Here is a 17584-nt window from a genome sequence, read left to right as displayed (position 1 = left end):
GCCGTGGAGGGTTCCCAGTGTTAATGAGAGGGAAGGTCGGGGCCTGCAGGGTGACAGGAGTATCCAGGCCACATGTTTTCAGGAGGCCTCATTGGAAGGACCTAGCCATTGGAGATTAACTGATGGAAATATTTTAAACCTAAATTTGTGGGAGTAAAGGAGAAAATGTCAGTAAAGCAGCAAGCAGAATCTGCTGAGGGGTGGGGCCCTCGTAGTGTTGGCACCTATAGAGTCTCAGCCTTGGAACCTTCTGATTTTTCAGGTCACGCTCCCGGGATCGGCGTCGGAGGCGGTCAAGATCTACCTCCCGAGAGCGACGGAAATTGTCCCGGTCCCGGTCCCGAGAGAGACATCGGCGCCACCGCAGCCGTTCCCGGAGCCACAGCCGGGGACATCGTCGGGCTTCCCGGGACCGGAGTGCGAAATACAAGTAACTACTCTGACTCCTTCAGTAGCTGCAACCAGGAGTGAGCCCTTCTCTGTGTTCCCAGGGTCTGCTGAGGGCCGTGTCTGGTGGGGATGGGGCTGGGCTCACCCTCAGGAGTAGGGCTGGGGAGTCGTGAATGGGACTCAGGTCTGGGAAGAGGCGAGAGGGCTGTGGAGGAGCTCGCACGGCGCCAGGTGATGGGCTGCACATGCACTGTCCCCTGCCTGCGTCCTGGGGCCTGTGCACTGTTGCGTCCATGCTCAGAGTGGCTGAGACTTGTGTCCTGACCAGGCCCTGCTTACCTCTGTTTTGGTTTTTGTTTTTGATATTTTTTTTCCATTGTGTTTTTACGTAGTGTCATGTTCTGTGCATATAGTGTTGTATTCTCCTTTGCGCTGTTTATGTTACAGCGAAGGCTCTCCTTATTAAAAATCTTTGCAAAGGTCACTTTTTAATGGCTAACACTCCATATGTGGTGGGCAAGTCTGGTTGGCCTCCGGGGGGTTTCCAGGTATAGGGGATGTAGGGCCTTGCCTGGCCTGGTCTGCTGGTCCATCGTCAGTGCCTGAGCGGCCAGCAGAAGGGGGGCAGCAGCCTCCACTGAGCCTCTGGTTCCCATTTCCCAGGTTCTCCAGAGAGCGGGCATCCAGAGAGGAGTCCTGGGAGAGCGGGCGGAGCGAGCGAGGGCCCCCGGACTGGAGGCTTGAGAGCTCCAACGGGAAGATGGCTTCACGGAGGTCAGAAGAGAAGGAGGCCGGCGAGATCTGAACCCGTCCCCCGGGTGCTGTAAATAGTCTGATAAACGTTCACACAGTCTAAAATTACCCTTTATATTTGCTGAATACAACTCATCTTTTGTAGTTTAAAATTTCTATTGTTTTGGAGCTAGCTGTGAGTTTCTAGAAGTGTACAGAGTTGCTCCTGTGTTCCGGGGTCATGTTGAGTAGGAATAAATAAATCTGATGCTGCCTCCTGAGGCTGCGGTGGGGTTTCTGCTGTCCTCTGCGTAGAGGCTTTTCACTGTGACCCTGTGCCAGTGCCACCAGCACCTCACAGAAACCGTGACTTACTCGTGGGCCACGTCTTGTCTTCTGGCATCCAGTAGATGGCAGGGCACTTCCTGTCCCCTGCACCTGACTGACGGGACCCAGGTGTGCATGGGTGTTTGTTTGCTCGCTCCCACACAACCTTCTGAGTGTCTGAGCTGCCCATCTCCCATGGGGAGGAGGGAGGGATCCCCATTCTGCATTCAGTTATTTAGGAAAAGCTGTCTTGTCTGCTCAGCTGCTACCATAGCCTTAACTTGGGACTCAGGTGAGTTACACTGCATGTCCCCTTTTGAAGTTACTAGCAGAAAACAAAGACCCATGGGGCTGGGCATGGTGACACATGCCTGTAGTCCCAGCTACTACTAAGAAGGCTGAGGCAGGAGGATCTGTTGAGCCTAGGACACTGAGGCAAACCTTGATTCCGCCACTGCACTCCAGCCTGGGTGACAAGAAAGCCCTGTCTCAAAAAAAAAAAAAAAAGATGGTTTGACTCATGTCCCATGTGGGCTGATTATGTTTCCCACCTCTCAGTTCTTTCTTTTTTTTCTTTTTTTTTTTTTTTTTGAGACGGAGTCTCACTCTGTCGCCCAGGCTGGAGTGCAGTGGCGTGATCTCAGCTCACTGCAAGTTCCGCCTCCCGGGTTCACGCCATTCTCCTGCCTCAGCCTCCAGAGTAGCTGGGACTACAGGTGCCTGCCACCTCGCCTGGCTAATTTTTTGTATTTTTAGTAGAAACGGGGTTTCACCTTGTTAGCCAGGATGGTCTCGATCTCCTGACCTCGGGATCTGCCCGCCTCGGCCTCCCAAAGTGCTAGGATTACAGGCGTGAGCCACCGCTCCTGGCCAACACCTTTCAGTTCTTTCTAACATACCTGCTGTACATCAGGCAGGTACTTTAAGACCAAAGTAAAGGGGGACGTGGTGGCTCACGCTTGTAATCCCAGCACTTTGGGAGGCAGATAACCTGAGGTCAGGAGTTCGAGACCAGCCTGGCCAACATGGTGAAACCGTGTCTCTACCAATATACAAAAATTAGCTGGGCGTGGTGGCGGACACCTGTAATCACAGCTACTTGAGAGGCTGAGACAGGAGAATCGCTTGAACCCGGGAGCCAGAGGTTGCAGGGAACCGAGATTGCATCCAGCCTGGACGACAGCAAGACTCTGTCTCAAAAAACCCCCCAAAAACCCAAAATGAAGCCCTTCTGAAAAGGATAACTGCTAGCTAATGTGTAGATGATGGGAGCTCCTTCCCTTTTTCACTTCGTGGGAGATTTTTTGGAGGGAATTCCTGAGGTTCACATTGTTAACACATAGCCATCCTCATCCGCTCTGTTTCTGCAGGGGTACAGATGCCACCCTTGAGCTGGCTGGCTCAGTGGGCACACATGGGCGCCGTGGTCTGGGTCTTTTTGCCACCGGTATCACAGTGTAGCTGGTGGCCCTGCTCTGGGCTCTCCTGCCACAGGCTGTCCCCTCCAGGAGGACAGATGGGTAGGTGGGCTGCTCTGCCAGCCTGTGACACAGGTCTAGCCCAGCCAACTGTCTCCAAGGAAAGGAGGGTGGAAGGGGCCGCCCTGTACAGGAGTCACTTGGGATTGATGCTGTGCTTTGCAGGCATCACCCATGTCGGTATTCCCTGCATGTCGCTGTTCCTCCCGTGTTGGTATTCCCCCCGTGTCGCTGTTCCCCCCGTGTCGCTGTTCCTCCCTCCCGTGTCGCTGTTCCTCCCCCCCGTGTCGCTGTTCCTCCCGTGTCTGTATTCCTCCCGTGTCAGTATTCCTTACCTGCACCTTTTCCTGCAGGTGGGACTCGGGGTACTTGTTCAGCACATGTGCTTTCCTCTTCGTCTTCTAGGAGGGAGTGGTTGGGTCTGGGCTCCCTGTTCCCAAGCCCACGTTGTGTTCATGGCTGTGGCTGCCTGGGTGATGAGTGTGGGTTTGCACCCTGGGTTTCCCTGGGCCTTAAGCAGACAGCGTCACCCTCAGAGCCATCACCACTGTGAATCATTTGGATCTTTTTCCATCTGGGCATAAATTTGTATGTGTAGACAAATAGTTGTTTTTTGCTTTTTTGGGGGGGGGTCAGGGTGTGGGGTTTACAGAAAAGGTGCTGTACCCCTGGCCTTCAGTACTCACATCCTGTCCCCTGTATCTGCTGATTACAGCTGAAGGACAGGTCCTCCTGGGATGCAGCATCAGTGTCCTTGGCCATCCCTGGTAGCCTCCGGGGCACCATCCGTGCAGGGAGAGGCGCTCCTGCCTCTCTACCGTGCAGGGACAGTCGGGTGGGCTTTTGGTACACCTGCCAGGTGGTGCTGACCAAACGGAGCTTCATGCCCCCGGTGCAGTTTTGCTGATAGCACCCACAACAGCTCTTCCTTTCTCCCTCCTCCCTCCCTCCTCCCAAATAACCCACACCAGGTTCTGCTGTCAGAGTCTGCGATAGGAGACCCATGTTTTCACTTTTTTCACCCAGTACAGCGAGTCCTTCCTTTCCACTGCAGTACCAGTAAATCTCGCCGAAGATGGCTACTGGGAGATATATGGGTCTGGAAGTGTATCCCTCCCATGTGAAGGAGTCTGTAGTGTCAGGCGGAACAGGCCCTTGTCTCCACCCACAGGGACCACCTTGGCCTGCAGCCCAGGCTGGAGGAGAACAGAAGAGAAGGGGGCCTCTCCAGAACATTTGGCGATTAAAAAAAATTTTTTTTTTTTTTTTGAGACGGAGTCTCGCTCTGTCTCCTAGGCTAGAGCACGGTGATGCAGTCTCGGCTCACTGCAACCTCTGCCTCAGCCTCCCGACTAGCTGGGAATACAGGGGCCCGCCACCATGCCTTGCTAATTTTTGTATTTTTAGTAGAGACAAGGTTTCACCATCTTGGCCAGGCTGGTCTTGGACTCCTGACCTCGTGATCCACCCGCCTTGACCTCCCAAAGTGCTGGGATCACAGGCGTAAGCCACTGCGCCTGGCCAAAATTATTTATTTATTTTTTTTGAGACGATGCTTGCTTTGTCACCCATGCTGGAGTGCAGTGGTGTAGTCATGGCTTACTGCAGCCTTGAACTCCTGGACTCAAGTGTTCCTCCTGCCCCAGCCTCCAAGTAGCTGGGACATAGGCGTGCACTACCGCACTTGGCTAATTTTTTATGTTTTTGTAGAGACAGGTCTCACTATGTTGCTCAGGATATTCTTGGGAACTCCTGGGCTCAAGCAGTCTTCCCACCTCAGCCTCTCAAAGCACTAGGATTACAGGTGTGTCACCACAGCTGGCAGTGATTTTTTAAAAGGTAAATGGCTTTGTTTGGTGGGTGCTGTCGACGCCAAACTAGCTGGACGGGCTGTGCCTGGTGCCACCTTTGCCTCCTGCACAGGGTCCCCTTGGGCTTGGGTAGTCCTGGGGGGAGGAGAGGAGGATGCGGAGGCCGTTTCCTACCCCAGTGTGCAGCCGTCATGGGACAGGCAGGTGCTGGAGCAGGCCGAGGACCCCTATCTGGGGTGGCATCCTTTGGCAAGGGAGGGGTGGCAGCCTGGAGTCAGAGCCACGTTGGCCAGGATGGAACTTTTCTTTTTTTTTTTTTTTTGAGACAGAGTCTCGCTCTGTCTCCCAGGCTGGAATGCAGTGGCGCGATCTCAGCTCACTGCAAGCTCTGCCTCCCTGGTTCATGCCATTCTCCTGCCTCAGCCTCCCGAGTAGCTGGGACTACAGGCGCCCGCCATCACGCCTGGCTAATTTTTTGTGTGTTTTTTTAGTAGAGACGGGGTTTCACTGTGTTAGCCAGGATGGTCTCAATCTCGTGACCTTATGATTTGCCCGCCTCGGCCTCCCAAAGTGCTGGGATTATAGGCATAAGGCACCGCGCCCGGCCAGGATGGAACATTTTTTACTATAGTAAAGTGCACACAAAACGTGCTGTTATATAACAGTTTTTCAGTGCACAGTTCAGTGGCATGACGTGTATCTACATTGTTGTGCAGCCTTCACCACCACCTGTGTAGGGGTGGCTTTGAAAAGGCAGAGTATGGCCAGGCGCGGTGGCTTACATCTGCAGTCCCAGCACTTTGGGAGGCCAAGGCAGGTGGATCACGAGGTTAAGAAATTGAGACCATCCTGGCCAACATGGTGAAACCCCGTCTCTACTAAAAAAATATAAAAATGAGCCAGGCGTGGCGGGCACCTGTAATCCCAGCTACTCAGGAGGCCGAGGCAGGAGATTCGCTTGAACCCGGGAGGTGGAGATTGCAGCGAGTTGAGATTTCACGACTGCACTCCAGCCTGGGTGACAGAGCAAGACTCCATCTCAAAAAAAAAAAAAAAAAAAGTGCAAATTCCCCTGGACTTGAGTGGGCATATGAGTCTCCCCAACAGTGTGGAGGGCCCACAGCTGCTCCCCTGCTCCCTTGGATCTGCACCTCTGGGTGGGTTCTGTACCAAGTGGGCTGAGCCCTTGAGCCAGGGCCAGCTCCCTCCAACCGCCACATCTCCAGGGAGGATGGGGTCTGGCTCTTTCACCTTCAGTGATGCTCCAGATGTAATCCCAGGAGGGTGTCCACACCTAGTTACAGGAGTCTGAGAGCCTGGTGCTTCCTCAGGGCCCCTGAGCCTCCTGGGCTCCAAGTGCTTGCTCCTGTGTGCAAAGTTGCAGCAGCTGCAGGTCCTGTGCTCTGGGAGCACACAGGATGATTGAGGTGAGACTGACTCGAGCTACCCCAAGGACAGAAACTAGAACGTGGATCCAAGAGGGGGGCTCACGGGTGGGCTAGGGGCCAGATTTTTTCTTTTTTTTGTTTGAGACAGTCTCGCTCCGTCACAAGGCTGGAGTGCAGTGGTGCAATCTCAGCTCACTCCAACCTCCGACTCTGGTTCAAGTGATCTCCTGCCTCAGCCTCCCGAGTAGCTGGGAGTACAAGCATGCACCACCACACCCAGTTAGTTTTTATATTTTTAGTAGAAACGGGGTTTCAACATGTTGGCCAGGATGGTCTAGATCTCCTGACATCGTGATCAGCCCGCCTCAGCCTCCCAAAGTGGTGGGATTACAGGTGTGAGCCACCATGCCCGGTCTTTTTTTTTGAGACAGAGTCTCGGTCTGTCGCCCAGGCTGGAGTGCAGTGGCTCGATCTCAGCTCACTGCAACCTCCGCCTCCCTGGTTTAAGTGATTCTCCTGCCTCAGCCTCCCGAACAGCTGGGACTACAGGTGCCCGCCACCATGCCTGGCTAATTTTTGTGTTTTTAGTAGAGACGGTGTTTCACCATGTTGGCCAGGCTGGTCTCAAACTCCTGACCTCAGGTGATCTACCCGCCTCTGCTTCCCAAAGTGTTGGAATTACAGGCGTGAGCCACCATGCCCCGCCCGGAGATCTAATGTAGTAGAGATAATAACCTTTATCTGCCACATGTAGCAAATATTTTCTCTGGCTCTTCCCCCCGCCCCCTCCTCCTTTTTTTTTTTGAGGCGCAGTCTCGCTCTATTGCTCAGGCTGGAGTGCAATGGTGTGATCTCGGCTCACCGCAACCTCCGCCTCCCGGGTTCAAGCCATCCTCCTGCCTCAGCCTCCTGAAGTTGGGATTACAGGCGCCCGCCACCACACCCAGCTAATTTTTTTTTTTTTTTTTCTGAGACGGAGTCTCACTCTGTCCCCCAGGCTGGAGTGCAGTGGTGCAATCTTGGCTCACTGCAGGCTCCGCCTCCCGGGTTCACGCCATTCTCCTGCCTCAGCCTCCCGCGTAGCTGGGAATGCAGGCGCCCGCCACCACGCCCAGCTATTTTTTTGTATTTTTAGTAGAGACGGGGTTTCACTGTGTTAGCCAGGATGGTCTCGATCTCCTGACCTCGTGATCCGCCCGCCTCGGCCTCCCGGAGTGCTGGGATTACAGGCGTGAGCCACCACGCCCGGCCTGTCCACTTTTCCTCAGTGTCACCTTGAGAATACCATTTCTGAGGAAAAGCATCTCTACATGTGCCTAGAAGACTGGAACAGCTACGCATTAAATGTTAGGGGTCTGGATGGGGCCTGCCTCTGCCCCGTGTGTGTGTGTGTGTGGCATGTCTGTGTTACACATGTGCTCTTGGATGTGACAGCCATGTCCTGTTCTTGTTTACACATGACACAGTTTGCCGCGTGTCAGGCGGCAGCTGAAGGATGTGCTGCACCCATTCCTGGACCTGGGATACACAGGAAGGTGCAGCAAGCCTTGTTTTCGGAAGTTCTACAATGACCATGACTGGTTTTATGTGGACAAATATAAAAAAGCGTCACTCTCCGTAGTGGTGTCGGGTGACGGCAGGGGTGTGGGTCGGCTCCTGGTCCACCTCGCCAGCTACGTGGCTAGGTGCTGGGGCTGGTCCCACCTCCTTCACCACAACCCCCCGGCACCCCAGGTCCCCAATTCCAGGCCACAGCCGCGGCGGCTGGGCGCTGCGCAGGTACCGGCTCGCGCCGGGAGGGGGCGCTGTTCCCTACCCTGCTCCGAGTCAGCCCCGGGCCCTTAACGCCGCCCGCGCGCGTTCAGGCTGCAGGTGCGGAGTTCCCGCTGTGGGTACGGGCCGCGTGCTTGGCGCAGAGTGGGGAGGGCGAAGCCAGCCGCCCTCGGGATGGGCAGAGTCGGCCGTCCTCGCAGCCCGCCGCCTGGGGCGTCCCGCGGCCCCCACCTACCACCCCATTCGGGAGGGTCAGGCCGCACGCAGTTCGGTGCCCCGGTGGCCGAGGCCCCAAACCTGCTGGGGGTGGAAAGAGGCGCGCCTGGATCTGGGCACTGGGGGTGCGCCCCAGGCCCTCGCCTTTCCTTGGGGAGGGGCGGCGCCTTCCTCTCGCGTCCTGCCCTCGAGAGAGCACGGCAAGAAGGCTGCTTCTTGGGGAGGCTTTACTCAAACACGGGGAAGGTCTCCTGGGGGTCCCGCGGCCACCCACCCACAGTTCAGCGGTACTCGGAAACCAGCGCCGAGATCACGTGGCTCAGGAACTTGTCCAGCGACGCCTGCAGCGCGGGGCTGAAGTCTCCGGGGTAGTGCCGGGCGAGGGTTACCAGCAGGCAGTGGCCCAGGAGCTGCGGCGAGCGCTCAAGGCTCACTCGCCTGCACCCGCCCCGCACGCCCCCCGCACCCGCCCCGCCGGGGCCCTCCCGGGGACAGGGGCCCAGCACGGCAGCCGCTCACCTGGAAGCTGGCCGGGTCCACTCGCAGCTGGCACGCGTGCAGGTGGCTCAGCGCGGACAGCGCGTGGGGTAAGTCGTCCAGGCGCTCCACGGCGAGGCTCAGCGCGTCCGCCACCTTCTGGCCGTGGGCTCTGACCTGTGAGGAGCCGGGACTCAGGTCCAGGTGGGAGAAGTAGGTCTTCGTGGCGGGGAAGGCCAGGAAGGTCCTGCGAGAGGAACGTGGGTGAGGCGCGTCCGGGGGGCTTGGGGAGGGAGGGCCCCTGGGGGCGGGGGCGCCCAGCCTCGCGCTACCTCTCCAGGGCCTCTGTCGTGTAGACGCCGACGTTGCTGCCCAGCTTCTTCCACAGGGCGCGCACCAGCGCCCGGTCCTCCGCGGACAGCGCCATCCCCGCGCTGGAACCCGCGGCGCCCTGCGACCCCGCTGCGCCTGCGCGGACCGGCCAGGGGTCCCGCGGCCTCCAGGGGGCGCCGCGCCGCCGCTTCGCCGCCCTGGAGTCCAGGGCCTCGTCGGAGATCCCGGGACCGCGCGTGCTCAATCTCCGGCAGCTCCGACCGGGGCCCTCTGAATCGCCCTGGATCCAAGGCCCCCCGTCTTAGGTGTTCACCATATGGTATTTAGTCTCTACTAAAAACACAAAAATTGGCCGGGTGCGGTGAGTGCAGTGGCGCGATTCCGGCTCACTGCAGCCTCCGCCTCCTGGGTTCAAACGATTCTCCTGCCTCAGCCTCCCGAGTAACTGGGATTACAGGTGCATGCCACCATGCCAATTTTGTATTTTTAGTAGAGACAGGGTTTCACCGTGTTAGGCTGATCTCAAACTCCCGACCTCAGGTGATCCTCCCGCCTCAGCCTCCCAAAGTTCTGGGATTACAGGCGTGAACCACTGCGCCCGGCCATGTACATTATTATAGCACTGAATTTCGGCATGGATTTGGCTTTGGAAGTCAGTTTATTCTGCCTCTTGATTCTATTGTGACACTTGCCCGAGTCTGTTTTCTCATTTATTATATAAAATGAGCGTGACAATTTCTTCTCAGATTGTGCGAATTAAACGGATAACAACTGTGAGGTGCCTGACTCGTAGCAGGTGTTTCTTCAGGGCAATGAACATTTATTGAGTGCCTGGGATGTAACCCAAGAATAATAGTAAATGCATATGCAGCCCTCACTCTGCTGTACCCCTTATATCTTTTTTTGTTTTAAAAAAAGTGATAAAATAGACATAAATTATCATTTTAGCCATTTTTCAGATATAAAATTCGGTGATATTAAGAACACTTAGTGTTATGCAGCCATCACCACTATCTAGGTCAGAACTTTTTCGTCATCCCAAACGCCACGTCTGTACTCATTAACAGTAACTCTGGCCCCGGCAGCCTCTAATCCGCTTTTGGTCCCTGTGGATTTGGGTGTAGCGGATATTGCATATAGATGGGGTCATGCAGTCTGTGACCTTTGGTGTCCGGCTTCTTTTACTTGTCAAATATTTTCAAGGTGCAGCTACATCCTATCAGTGCTTCATTTCTTTTTATGGCCAAATAACATTCCATTGTGTGTATAGGCCACCACATTTTGTTTACCCATTCCTCTACTGATGTATAATTTTTATAATTTTTTTTTGAGATGGAGTTTTGCTCTTGTTGCCCAGGCTAGAGTGCAATGGTGTAATCTCGGGCCACTGCAACCTCTGCCTCCTGGGTTCAAGTGATTCTCCTACCTCAGCCTCCCGAGTAGCTGGGATTACAGGCGTGCGCCACCACACCCGGCTAATTTTTTGTATTTTTAGTAGAGATGGGGTTTCCCCATATTGGCCAGGCTGGTCTCGAATTCCTGACCTTTTGATCTGCCCACCTTGGCTTCCCAAAGTGCTGGGATTACAGGCGTGAGCCACTGCGCCCAGCCACCGTGCTAATTTTTTAATTTAATTTAATTTAATTTTTTTTGAGACAGAGTTTCGCTCTTGTTGCCCAAGCTGGAGTGCAATGGCGCGATCTTGACTCACTGCAACCTCCGCCTCCCAAAGTGCCAGGTTTACAGGCGTGAGTCATCGCACCTGAAAAATTTTTGTCTTTTTAGTAGAGACAGGGTTTCACCATGTTGGCTAGGCTGGTCTCGAACCCCTGACTTCAGGTGATCCACCTGCCTCGGCCTCCCAAAGTGCTGCAATTACAGGTGTGAGCCACCGCGCCCGGCCAATTTTTATAATTTTTTCTTAGGCTTAGTCAACTGAAGCAGCAGGAGTGGAGAAGGAAATGATAAATTTATAACTGCTTCTGATCAATTAATTGTAAAAACCGCTGCACTCCAACCAGCCCACTGCTGTACATTTGACATATTTCTACCTTTAGGTCAGACCTCCATTCTTCCTGATGAAATAACGAAGACACCGTCTTCCTGACAGTTGATACTGTACCCACAGGCTGCGGGAAGGACATCACAAACGCAGGCAGAGGGCCTGCCATAGGTATTTACCAAGGGTGATTCATGGGCTCAGGGAATAAAAGATATTCCTATCAGTTGAGGGCCAGGGCTTTATGGGTACCAGGTCCAGGAACCCTCTCTCTGATACCCCAGGCACTGCAAGCCTGCTCAGCAGAGAGAAAACACACACCAGGGAGAAGGGACCTTCTAGCCAGGCCTCTGTGGCCCCGCTCTCCTCTCCAGTCGCAATGGGACAGGCTCCCCAGCCTCAGGGGAGCTGAGTGGGTGCTGAGCTGGGCCCTGAGCTGGGCCCAGAGACAACTTCCTGATTTTGACAGCCCGAGGGCATCAGTGTCTGGAGTTTGAGCATTCTGGGGTGACCTGGGGGTGAAAGTAGAGCCCCTGTTGAATTGTCTGGGGCCTGCAGTTGCACCCCTCACCCCCGATTTCGTCTAGACTGTGCCTGTATCTGGGAGGTTTTACGGAGACTAGTGGGAACGATGGGGGATCAATGCAGCTGCGCTGGAGTGGGATTTCTGACCTACCCACCACCCATATCTGGGAGGACCTCTGGGAAACCAGTGACGTCCCAGGCAGAAAGCCAGCCAGTTCTTGGCACAAGAGTGCCCAGAAACGTAAAGATGGATAAATTCATTATTTCAGCAAACCTGCATTGAATCTGAAACGCCTGGGAATAAAACTCGGGAAAGAGCAAATGCATCCTCAAAGCACTCTAGGGTCCAGCGTTTTTCCAGCTGGACTTCGCGGTGGCTCAACTTTCCCTCCTCCATCCCCTCCTCCGGCCCCTGCCTTTTCCTACCCTATCCAGCTGCAGACAGGTCCTAGCCATGTGTGTCCCAGCTGCTGTCCACGCCCATGCCTGGCACGTTTGCTGAGGGAAGAAACTCAGGCACACACAGGCTGCCGCCCACTCAGACTTTATTCAAAGACCAGGGGGGGTACAGGTGCAGGAAGGAGAGGAGGGCCTGGCGAGAGGCCCAAGGGGCAAGAAGCATGGCCACCGAGGCTCCAGCTTAACGGTATTTGGAGGTCAGCACGGTGCTCACAGAAGCCAGGAACTTGTCCAGGGAGGCGTGCACCGCAGGGGTGAACTCGGCGGGGAGGTGGGCGGCCAGGGTCACCAGCAGGCAGTGGCTTAGGAGCTGTGCAGAGAAGAGGGTCAGTGGAGCCCAGGCCCGCAGCCGCCCCCTGCGCTACACCTCCCGCACCCCGCGTGATCCTCTGCCCTGCGAGGAAGGCGCCATCTCGCCCCTCGACCCAGATCGCTCCCGGCCCGCCGCTCACCTTGAAGTTGACCGGGTCCACCCGAAGCTTGTGCGCGTGCAGGTCGCTCAGGGCGGACAGCGCGTTGGGCATGTCGTCCACGTGCGCCACGGCGTTGGTCAGCGCGTCGGCCACCTTCTTGCCGTGGCCCTTAACCTGGGCAGAGCCGTGGCTCAGGTCGAAGTGCGGGAAGTAAGTCTTGGTGGTGGGGAAGGACAGGAACATCCTGCGGGGAGAAGCAGAGTGAGGGGTGGGGTTTGGGGCCGGGGCCAGGACGGCTGAGGGTGGCCTGTGGGTCAGGGCGGGCGAGGAGCCCGGGTCGGAGCAGGGGAGGGAGCCTCACCTCTCCAGGGCCTCCGCACCATACTCGCCAGCGTGCGCGCCGACCTTACCCCAGGCGGCCTTGACGTTGGTCTTGTCGGCAGGAGACAGCACCATGGTGGGTTCTTTCTGAGTCTGTGGGGACCAGAAGAGTGCCGGGCCGCGAGCGCGCCAGGGTTTATGCTTGGGGCGCGGGGGCACGCCCGGCCGGGCGGCGCTCATTGGCTGGCGCGGAGCCCGGGGCGCGGCCTGGACCGCAGGGGGTTCCGTGCGGGGCCTGCGCGGGGCCGGGCGGCGGGCTTGGCCTCCCCTGGGGGTGCACGCGGGGCGGGGGCCAGGACGTCTCCACCCTCCACCCGCCACTCCACTCCCGCCCATCCCGCTCGCCCGGGAGCAGGGCGGTAGCGGCGCTGGTGGGGCCGGCCCGTTGGGGTCGGGCGCTGTCGGCTCTTGCACCCCGGAGCGCAGCGCCACCCTTTCCTTTCGGGCGCCGGAGCGTCCCTAGTGAGGGAGAAAGTCAGTCCGCACCCCCGCCCCGGCCTGGCACGCGCTGGACGCGCATCGACTCCAGCGGGATCAGGGAACACACGGGCGAGCGAGTGCGAGCCGGGAGGCTTCGCCCAGTCCTGGGCGGAGAGGAATGCGCGCACCCGGACGCCCTGGCCCATAGGAACTCAAAAGAATTTCTGCGCAGAGCCCCTCCTGCTCTCCAGCCTCGCTTCCTGCAGCTCCCTTTCCCTCTGGCGATAGTCACTAGTGTGCTTGAGTGACAGGCACCGGGAAGCAACAAATACCACGACGCAAAAAGCACGGGGCTGGGCTGGGGGTGGCTCCAGATTCAGACTCCTCTACCCGGGGTTGTGGGGTGGCGCGTGGGGTGGTGGGTGCTGGCTAAGCCCCAAGTCATGGACTCACAGTTTGACTCTCCCGCTGACCTAGAGGTCGTGGTTCACTGTGACACCCCCAGCTCTCCAAATGCTATCTGATGGAAGACTTGCTAGGTAAATACTGGTTAAACAGGTAAACAAAGCAACAGCCGGAACCGGCTGGAGCATTCAACCTCCTCTGGGAGGTAGGCAGTCCTCTAACCATCACACAAGTACACACAGAGGTGCAGACCTCATCACAGGCCCTGAGGAAGTCTGGAGGTGTGGACGAGGCATTCAAGGGGACCCGGGTTAGTCTGAGGGCTTCCTGGAGGAGGTGAGACTTAAGGATATGTATTAGGTGGAGGAGGTGGAGGAGGGAGGAGGCTTGGCTCGGGGAGGGGAAAGGACAGAGGAGACAAGGGCCCTGTGGTTGGAGAATGGAGGTGGGGAGATGTTGGGGTGATGAGGCCGGCCAGCTCCTGCAGGGTGAGGAAGGAAGGGGTGGACTTCTGGGGAAGGGTGAGAGGTGCAGGAGTGCCAGTGGGTGCATCCCTGTGCGTGAAAACTGATGTTTTTTGGGGGGATGCTACTGAGGAGAAAACAGCCTGAGAAATCACTGATAAGTCATTTCCTGGGGGTCTGGCAGAAGATCTTGCTTTGAGGAGTGCATCAGGTCAGCACCCTTCAGCCTGCTCCCTGCCCTGTCTCCCCAGGCCCTTACTCAGGCCCTGCCCTGGGTGTCCAGGAGCAAGCCAGAGTAAGCTGCCTTGGGCAGAGAAGGAAGTAGCTCCGACCAGCTTAGCAATGCTTCCCCCATTGGATCTTCTCATTTCCCCTCCCTGTCTGCCACCCTCTTCTGACTCTGCCCACAGACTGAAGGAAAAAAAAAAAAGATAAGATGTGGGGGCTTTTTTTTTTTCTTTTTGAGGTGGAGTTTCGCTGTTGTTGTCCAGGCTGGAGTGCAATGGTGTGATCTCAGCTCACCGCAACCTCTGCCTCCTGGGTTAAAATGATTGTCCTGCCTCAGCCTCCCGAGTAGGTGGGTTTACAGGCATGGGCCACCATGCCCAGCTGATTTGTATTTTTAGTATAGATGGGGTTTCTACATGTTGATCAGGCTGGTCTCGAACTCCCAACCTCAGGTGATCCGCCCACCTCGGCCTCCCAAAGTGCTGGGATTACAGGAGTGAGCCACCGTGACTGTCGGATTTTAGTTTATTTTTTAAAGTGTTTATGCTGAAATAACAATGCTCTGGGCTGTGAGGCACAGGAAGAGTGGGTGGTGGAGAGGGGGAGGGAACTCCCCAACAATTCAGAGAGGTCCATGTTCAGAAGAAAAGCGGTGACAGGGTCCTCTCCACCCTCCCCAAAGCTCAATCCAGTACTGTGAGTGTGGAGGGGGAGGCTTGCTGTGGGGCAGGGGCTGGGCTGGAAGTGCTGCTCGTGTTCCTAGGCTGGCTGAGAGCCAGATGTGCTGTGCAACTTCCCAGCATGGATTCCAGGACTTCAGCACCGGGGACAGGGACGTTTCCAGAAGTTGCTGGCAGCACAGGAAGCAGAAGCACCAGGAGGTCCCAGAGGCCCTGGGTGGGGCAATTAGCTGGGAGCTCAGGGCTGGGCACACAGTGAGTTCTGAATGCACCTTACAAAGTGCAGGAGAAGTGCAGAAGCAAGGCCGCAAGGTGGTCTGCTGAAGAGTCTCCCAGGTGTGGGCTGCCCGCTGTGAGCACCCCAGCCCCTTCCTCCTTCCCCACTGACTGGGCTGCTCTCAGAGGGTCACCATGACAGAGGAAGCGTGAGTAGGGCCAGCACCCTCACTCCAGCCACCTACCCTCTGGCAGGAAGGGGTGGGAATGAGAGAAATGTTCTGGCACCTGCACTTGCATGGGGAACAGCCTATTTTGCTAGTTTGTTTTGTTTCGTTTTGTTTTGATGGAGAGCGTATGTTAACTGGGTTCAACCAGGGAGATTTCAAAGGAGGGTGGTGATGCTGGGACTCCCTGAGTAGAACCCTGGATGCCTTTCTCCTCCCCAGCTCCTGAGCCACTGCCTGCAGGCCTGGCACCTCTCAGGACTGGGGATGGTTCAGCACCTTCTCTTGAGCAGGCCCACCTCAGCTTCCCCTCCCATACTCCCTGCAGTTCTCCCTCCCCAGCCCCACGCAGCTGCAGAGAGGTCCTTGGTCAGAAACAGGAAAAAACCCCGATGGCTGGCACATTCCGGGACAGAGAGAATCCAGGCACACACAGGCTGCCGCCCACTCAGACTTTATTCAAAGACCAGGAAGGGCCGGTGCAAGGAGGGGAGGAGGGCCCGTTGGGAGGCCCAGCGGGCAGGAGGTACGGCCACCGAGTCTCCAGCTTAACGGTATTTGGAGGTCAGCACGGTGCTCACAGAAGCCAGGAACTTGTCCAGGGAGGCGTGCACCGCAGGGGTGAACTCGGCGGGGAGGTGGGCGGCCAGGGTCACCAGCAGGCAGTGGCTTAGGAGCTGTGCAGAGAAGAGGGTCAGTGGAGCCCAGGCCCGCAGCCGCCCCCTGCGCTACACCTCCCGCACCCCGCGTGATCCTCTGCCCTGCGAGGAAGGCGCCATCTCGCCCCTCGACCCAGATCGCTCCCGGCCCGCCGCTCACCTTGAAGTTGACCGGGTCCACCCGAAGCTTGTGCGCGTGCAGGTCGCTCAGGGCGGACAGCGCGTTGGGCATGTCGTCCACGTGCGCCACGGCGTTGGTCAGCGCGTCGGCCACCTTCTTGCCGTGGCCCTTAACCTGGGCAGAGCCGTGGCTCAGGTCGAAGTGCGGGAAGTAAGTCTTGGTGGTGGGGAAGGACAGGAACATCCTGCGGGGAGAAGCAGAGTGAGGGGTGGGGTTTGGGGCCGGGGCCAGGACCGCTGAGGGTGGCCTGTGGGTCAGGGCGGGCGAGGAGCCCGGGTCGGAGCAGGGGAGGGAGCCTCACCTCTCCAGGGCCTCCGCACCATACTCGCCAGCGTGCGCGCCGACCTTACCCCAGGCGGCCTTGACGTTGGTCTTGTCGGCAGGAGACAGCACCATGGTGGGTTCTTTCTGAGTCTGTGGGGACCAGAAGAGTGCCGGGCCGCGAGCGCGCCAGGGTTTATGCTTGGGGCGCGGGGGCACGCCCGGCCGGGCGGCGCTCATTGGCTGGCGCGGAGCCCGGGGCGCGGCCTGGACCGCAGGGGGTTCCGTGCGGGGCCTGCGCGGGGCCGGGCGGCGGGCTTGGCCTCCCCTGGGGGTGCACGCGGGGCGGGGGCCAGGACGTCTCCACCCTCCACCCGCCACTCCACTCCCGCCCATCCCGCTCGCCCGGGAGCAGGGCGGTAGCGGCGCTGGTGGGGCCGGCCCGTTGGGGTCGGGCGCTGTCGGCTCTTGCACCCCGGAGCGCAGCGCCACCCTTTCCTTTCGGGCGCCGGAGCCTCCCTAGTGAGGGAGAAAGTCAGTCCGCACCCCCGCCCCGGCCTGGCACGCGCTGGACGCGCATCGACTCCAGCGGGATCAGGGAACACACGGGCGAGCGAGTGCGAGCCGGGAGGCTTCGCCCAGTCCTGGGCGGAGAGGAATGCGCGCACCCGGACGCCCTGGCCCATAGGAACTCAAAAGAATTTCTGCGCAGAGCCCCTCCTGCTCTCCAGCCTCGCTTCCTGCAGCTCCCTTTCCCTCTGGCGATAGTCACTAGTGTGCTTGAGTGACAGGCACCGGGAAGCAACAAATACCAGGACGCAAAAAGCACGGGGCTGGGCTGGGGGTGGCTCCAGATTCAGACTCCTCTACCCGGGGTTGTGGGGTGGCGCGTGGGGTGGTGGGTGCTGGCTAAGCCCCAAGTCATGGACTCACAGTTTGACTCTCCCACTGGCCTAGAGGTCGTGGTTCACTGTGACACCCCCAGCTCTCCAAATGCTATCTGATGGAAGACTTGCTAGATAAATAGTGGTTGTAAACAGATAAACTTGGCTCTGGGTAGGGAAAGGACAGGGGAGAGAAGGCCCCTGTGGTTGCAGAATGTAGGTGAGGGGATGTGGGGTGAGGAAGGAAGGGGTGGACT

General features: G+C 57.7%; 4 protein-coding genes across 10 annotated transcripts in view; 1 reads left to right on the top strand and 3 right to left on the bottom strand.

The window, feature by feature from the left end:
- LUC7L (LUC7 like) overlaps positions 1 to 1403 on the top strand; it is a 40277-nt gene extending 38874 nt beyond the window's left edge. For 4 of the 7 annotated variants that reach the window (XM_003809396.6, XM_008961605.4, XM_008961607.5 and 1 more), the window contains 2 exons: positions 263 to 430; positions 1054 to 1403. In XM_003809396.6, the coding sequence (XP_003809444.1) occupies positions 263 to 430; positions 1054 to 1195 (310 nt within the window). In that variant the 3' untranslated portion in view covers positions 1196 to 1403. Of the gene's footprint in view, positions 1 to 262; positions 468 to 1053 lie in introns of all 7 variants that reach the window. The other 3 variants (XM_003809398.6, XM_063598162.1, XM_063598164.1) reach the window with 1 other exon arrangement.
- Positions 1404 to 8325: 6922 nt separating this feature from the next.
- HBQ1 (hemoglobin subunit theta 1) lies at positions 8326 to 9080 on the bottom strand. The gene is made up of 3 exons (XM_003809389.5): positions 8925 to 9080; positions 8635 to 8839; positions 8326 to 8525 (listed from the first exon to the last, which is right to left on the bottom strand). The coding sequence occupies exons 1-3, from the start codon at positions 9017 to 9019 to the stop codon at positions 8397 to 8399; spliced, it is 429 nt and encodes a 142-aa protein (XP_003809437.1). The 5' UTR covers positions 9020 to 9080; the 3' UTR covers positions 8326 to 8396.
- Positions 9081 to 11977: 2897 nt separating this feature from the next.
- Positions 11978 to 12867, bottom strand: LOC100984160 (hemoglobin subunit alpha). The gene is made up of 3 exons (XM_003809393.4): positions 12683 to 12867; positions 12361 to 12565; positions 11978 to 12218 (listed from the first exon to the last, which is right to left on the bottom strand). Exons 1-3 carry the CDS (start codon positions 12775 to 12777, stop codon positions 12090 to 12092), a joined length of 429 nt encoding a protein of 142 aa, XP_003809441.3. The 5' UTR covers positions 12778 to 12867; the 3' UTR covers positions 11978 to 12089.
- A 2913-nt stretch (positions 12868 to 15780) lies between these two features.
- On the bottom strand, positions 15781 to 16676 carry HBA1 (hemoglobin subunit alpha 1). Its single transcript, XM_003809390.6, has 3 exons — positions 16484 to 16676; positions 16162 to 16366; positions 15781 to 16019 (listed from the first exon to the last, which is right to left on the bottom strand). The coding sequence occupies exons 1-3, from the start codon at positions 16576 to 16578 to the stop codon at positions 15891 to 15893; spliced, it is 429 nt and encodes a 142-aa protein (XP_003809438.1). The 5' UTR covers positions 16579 to 16676; the 3' UTR covers positions 15781 to 15890.
- Positions 16677 to 17584: the final 908 nt, after the last annotated feature.

This window comes from Pan paniscus, chromosome 18, assembly GCF_029289425.2.
Source record: "Pan paniscus chromosome 18, NHGRI_mPanPan1-v2.0_pri, whole genome shotgun sequence".
Lineage (NCBI taxonomy): Eukaryota > Metazoa > Chordata > Mammalia > Primates > Hominidae > Pan > Pan paniscus.
The sequence above is the reverse complement of the archived record's forward strand: the minus strand, read 5'-3'. Positions and strand labels throughout refer to the sequence as shown.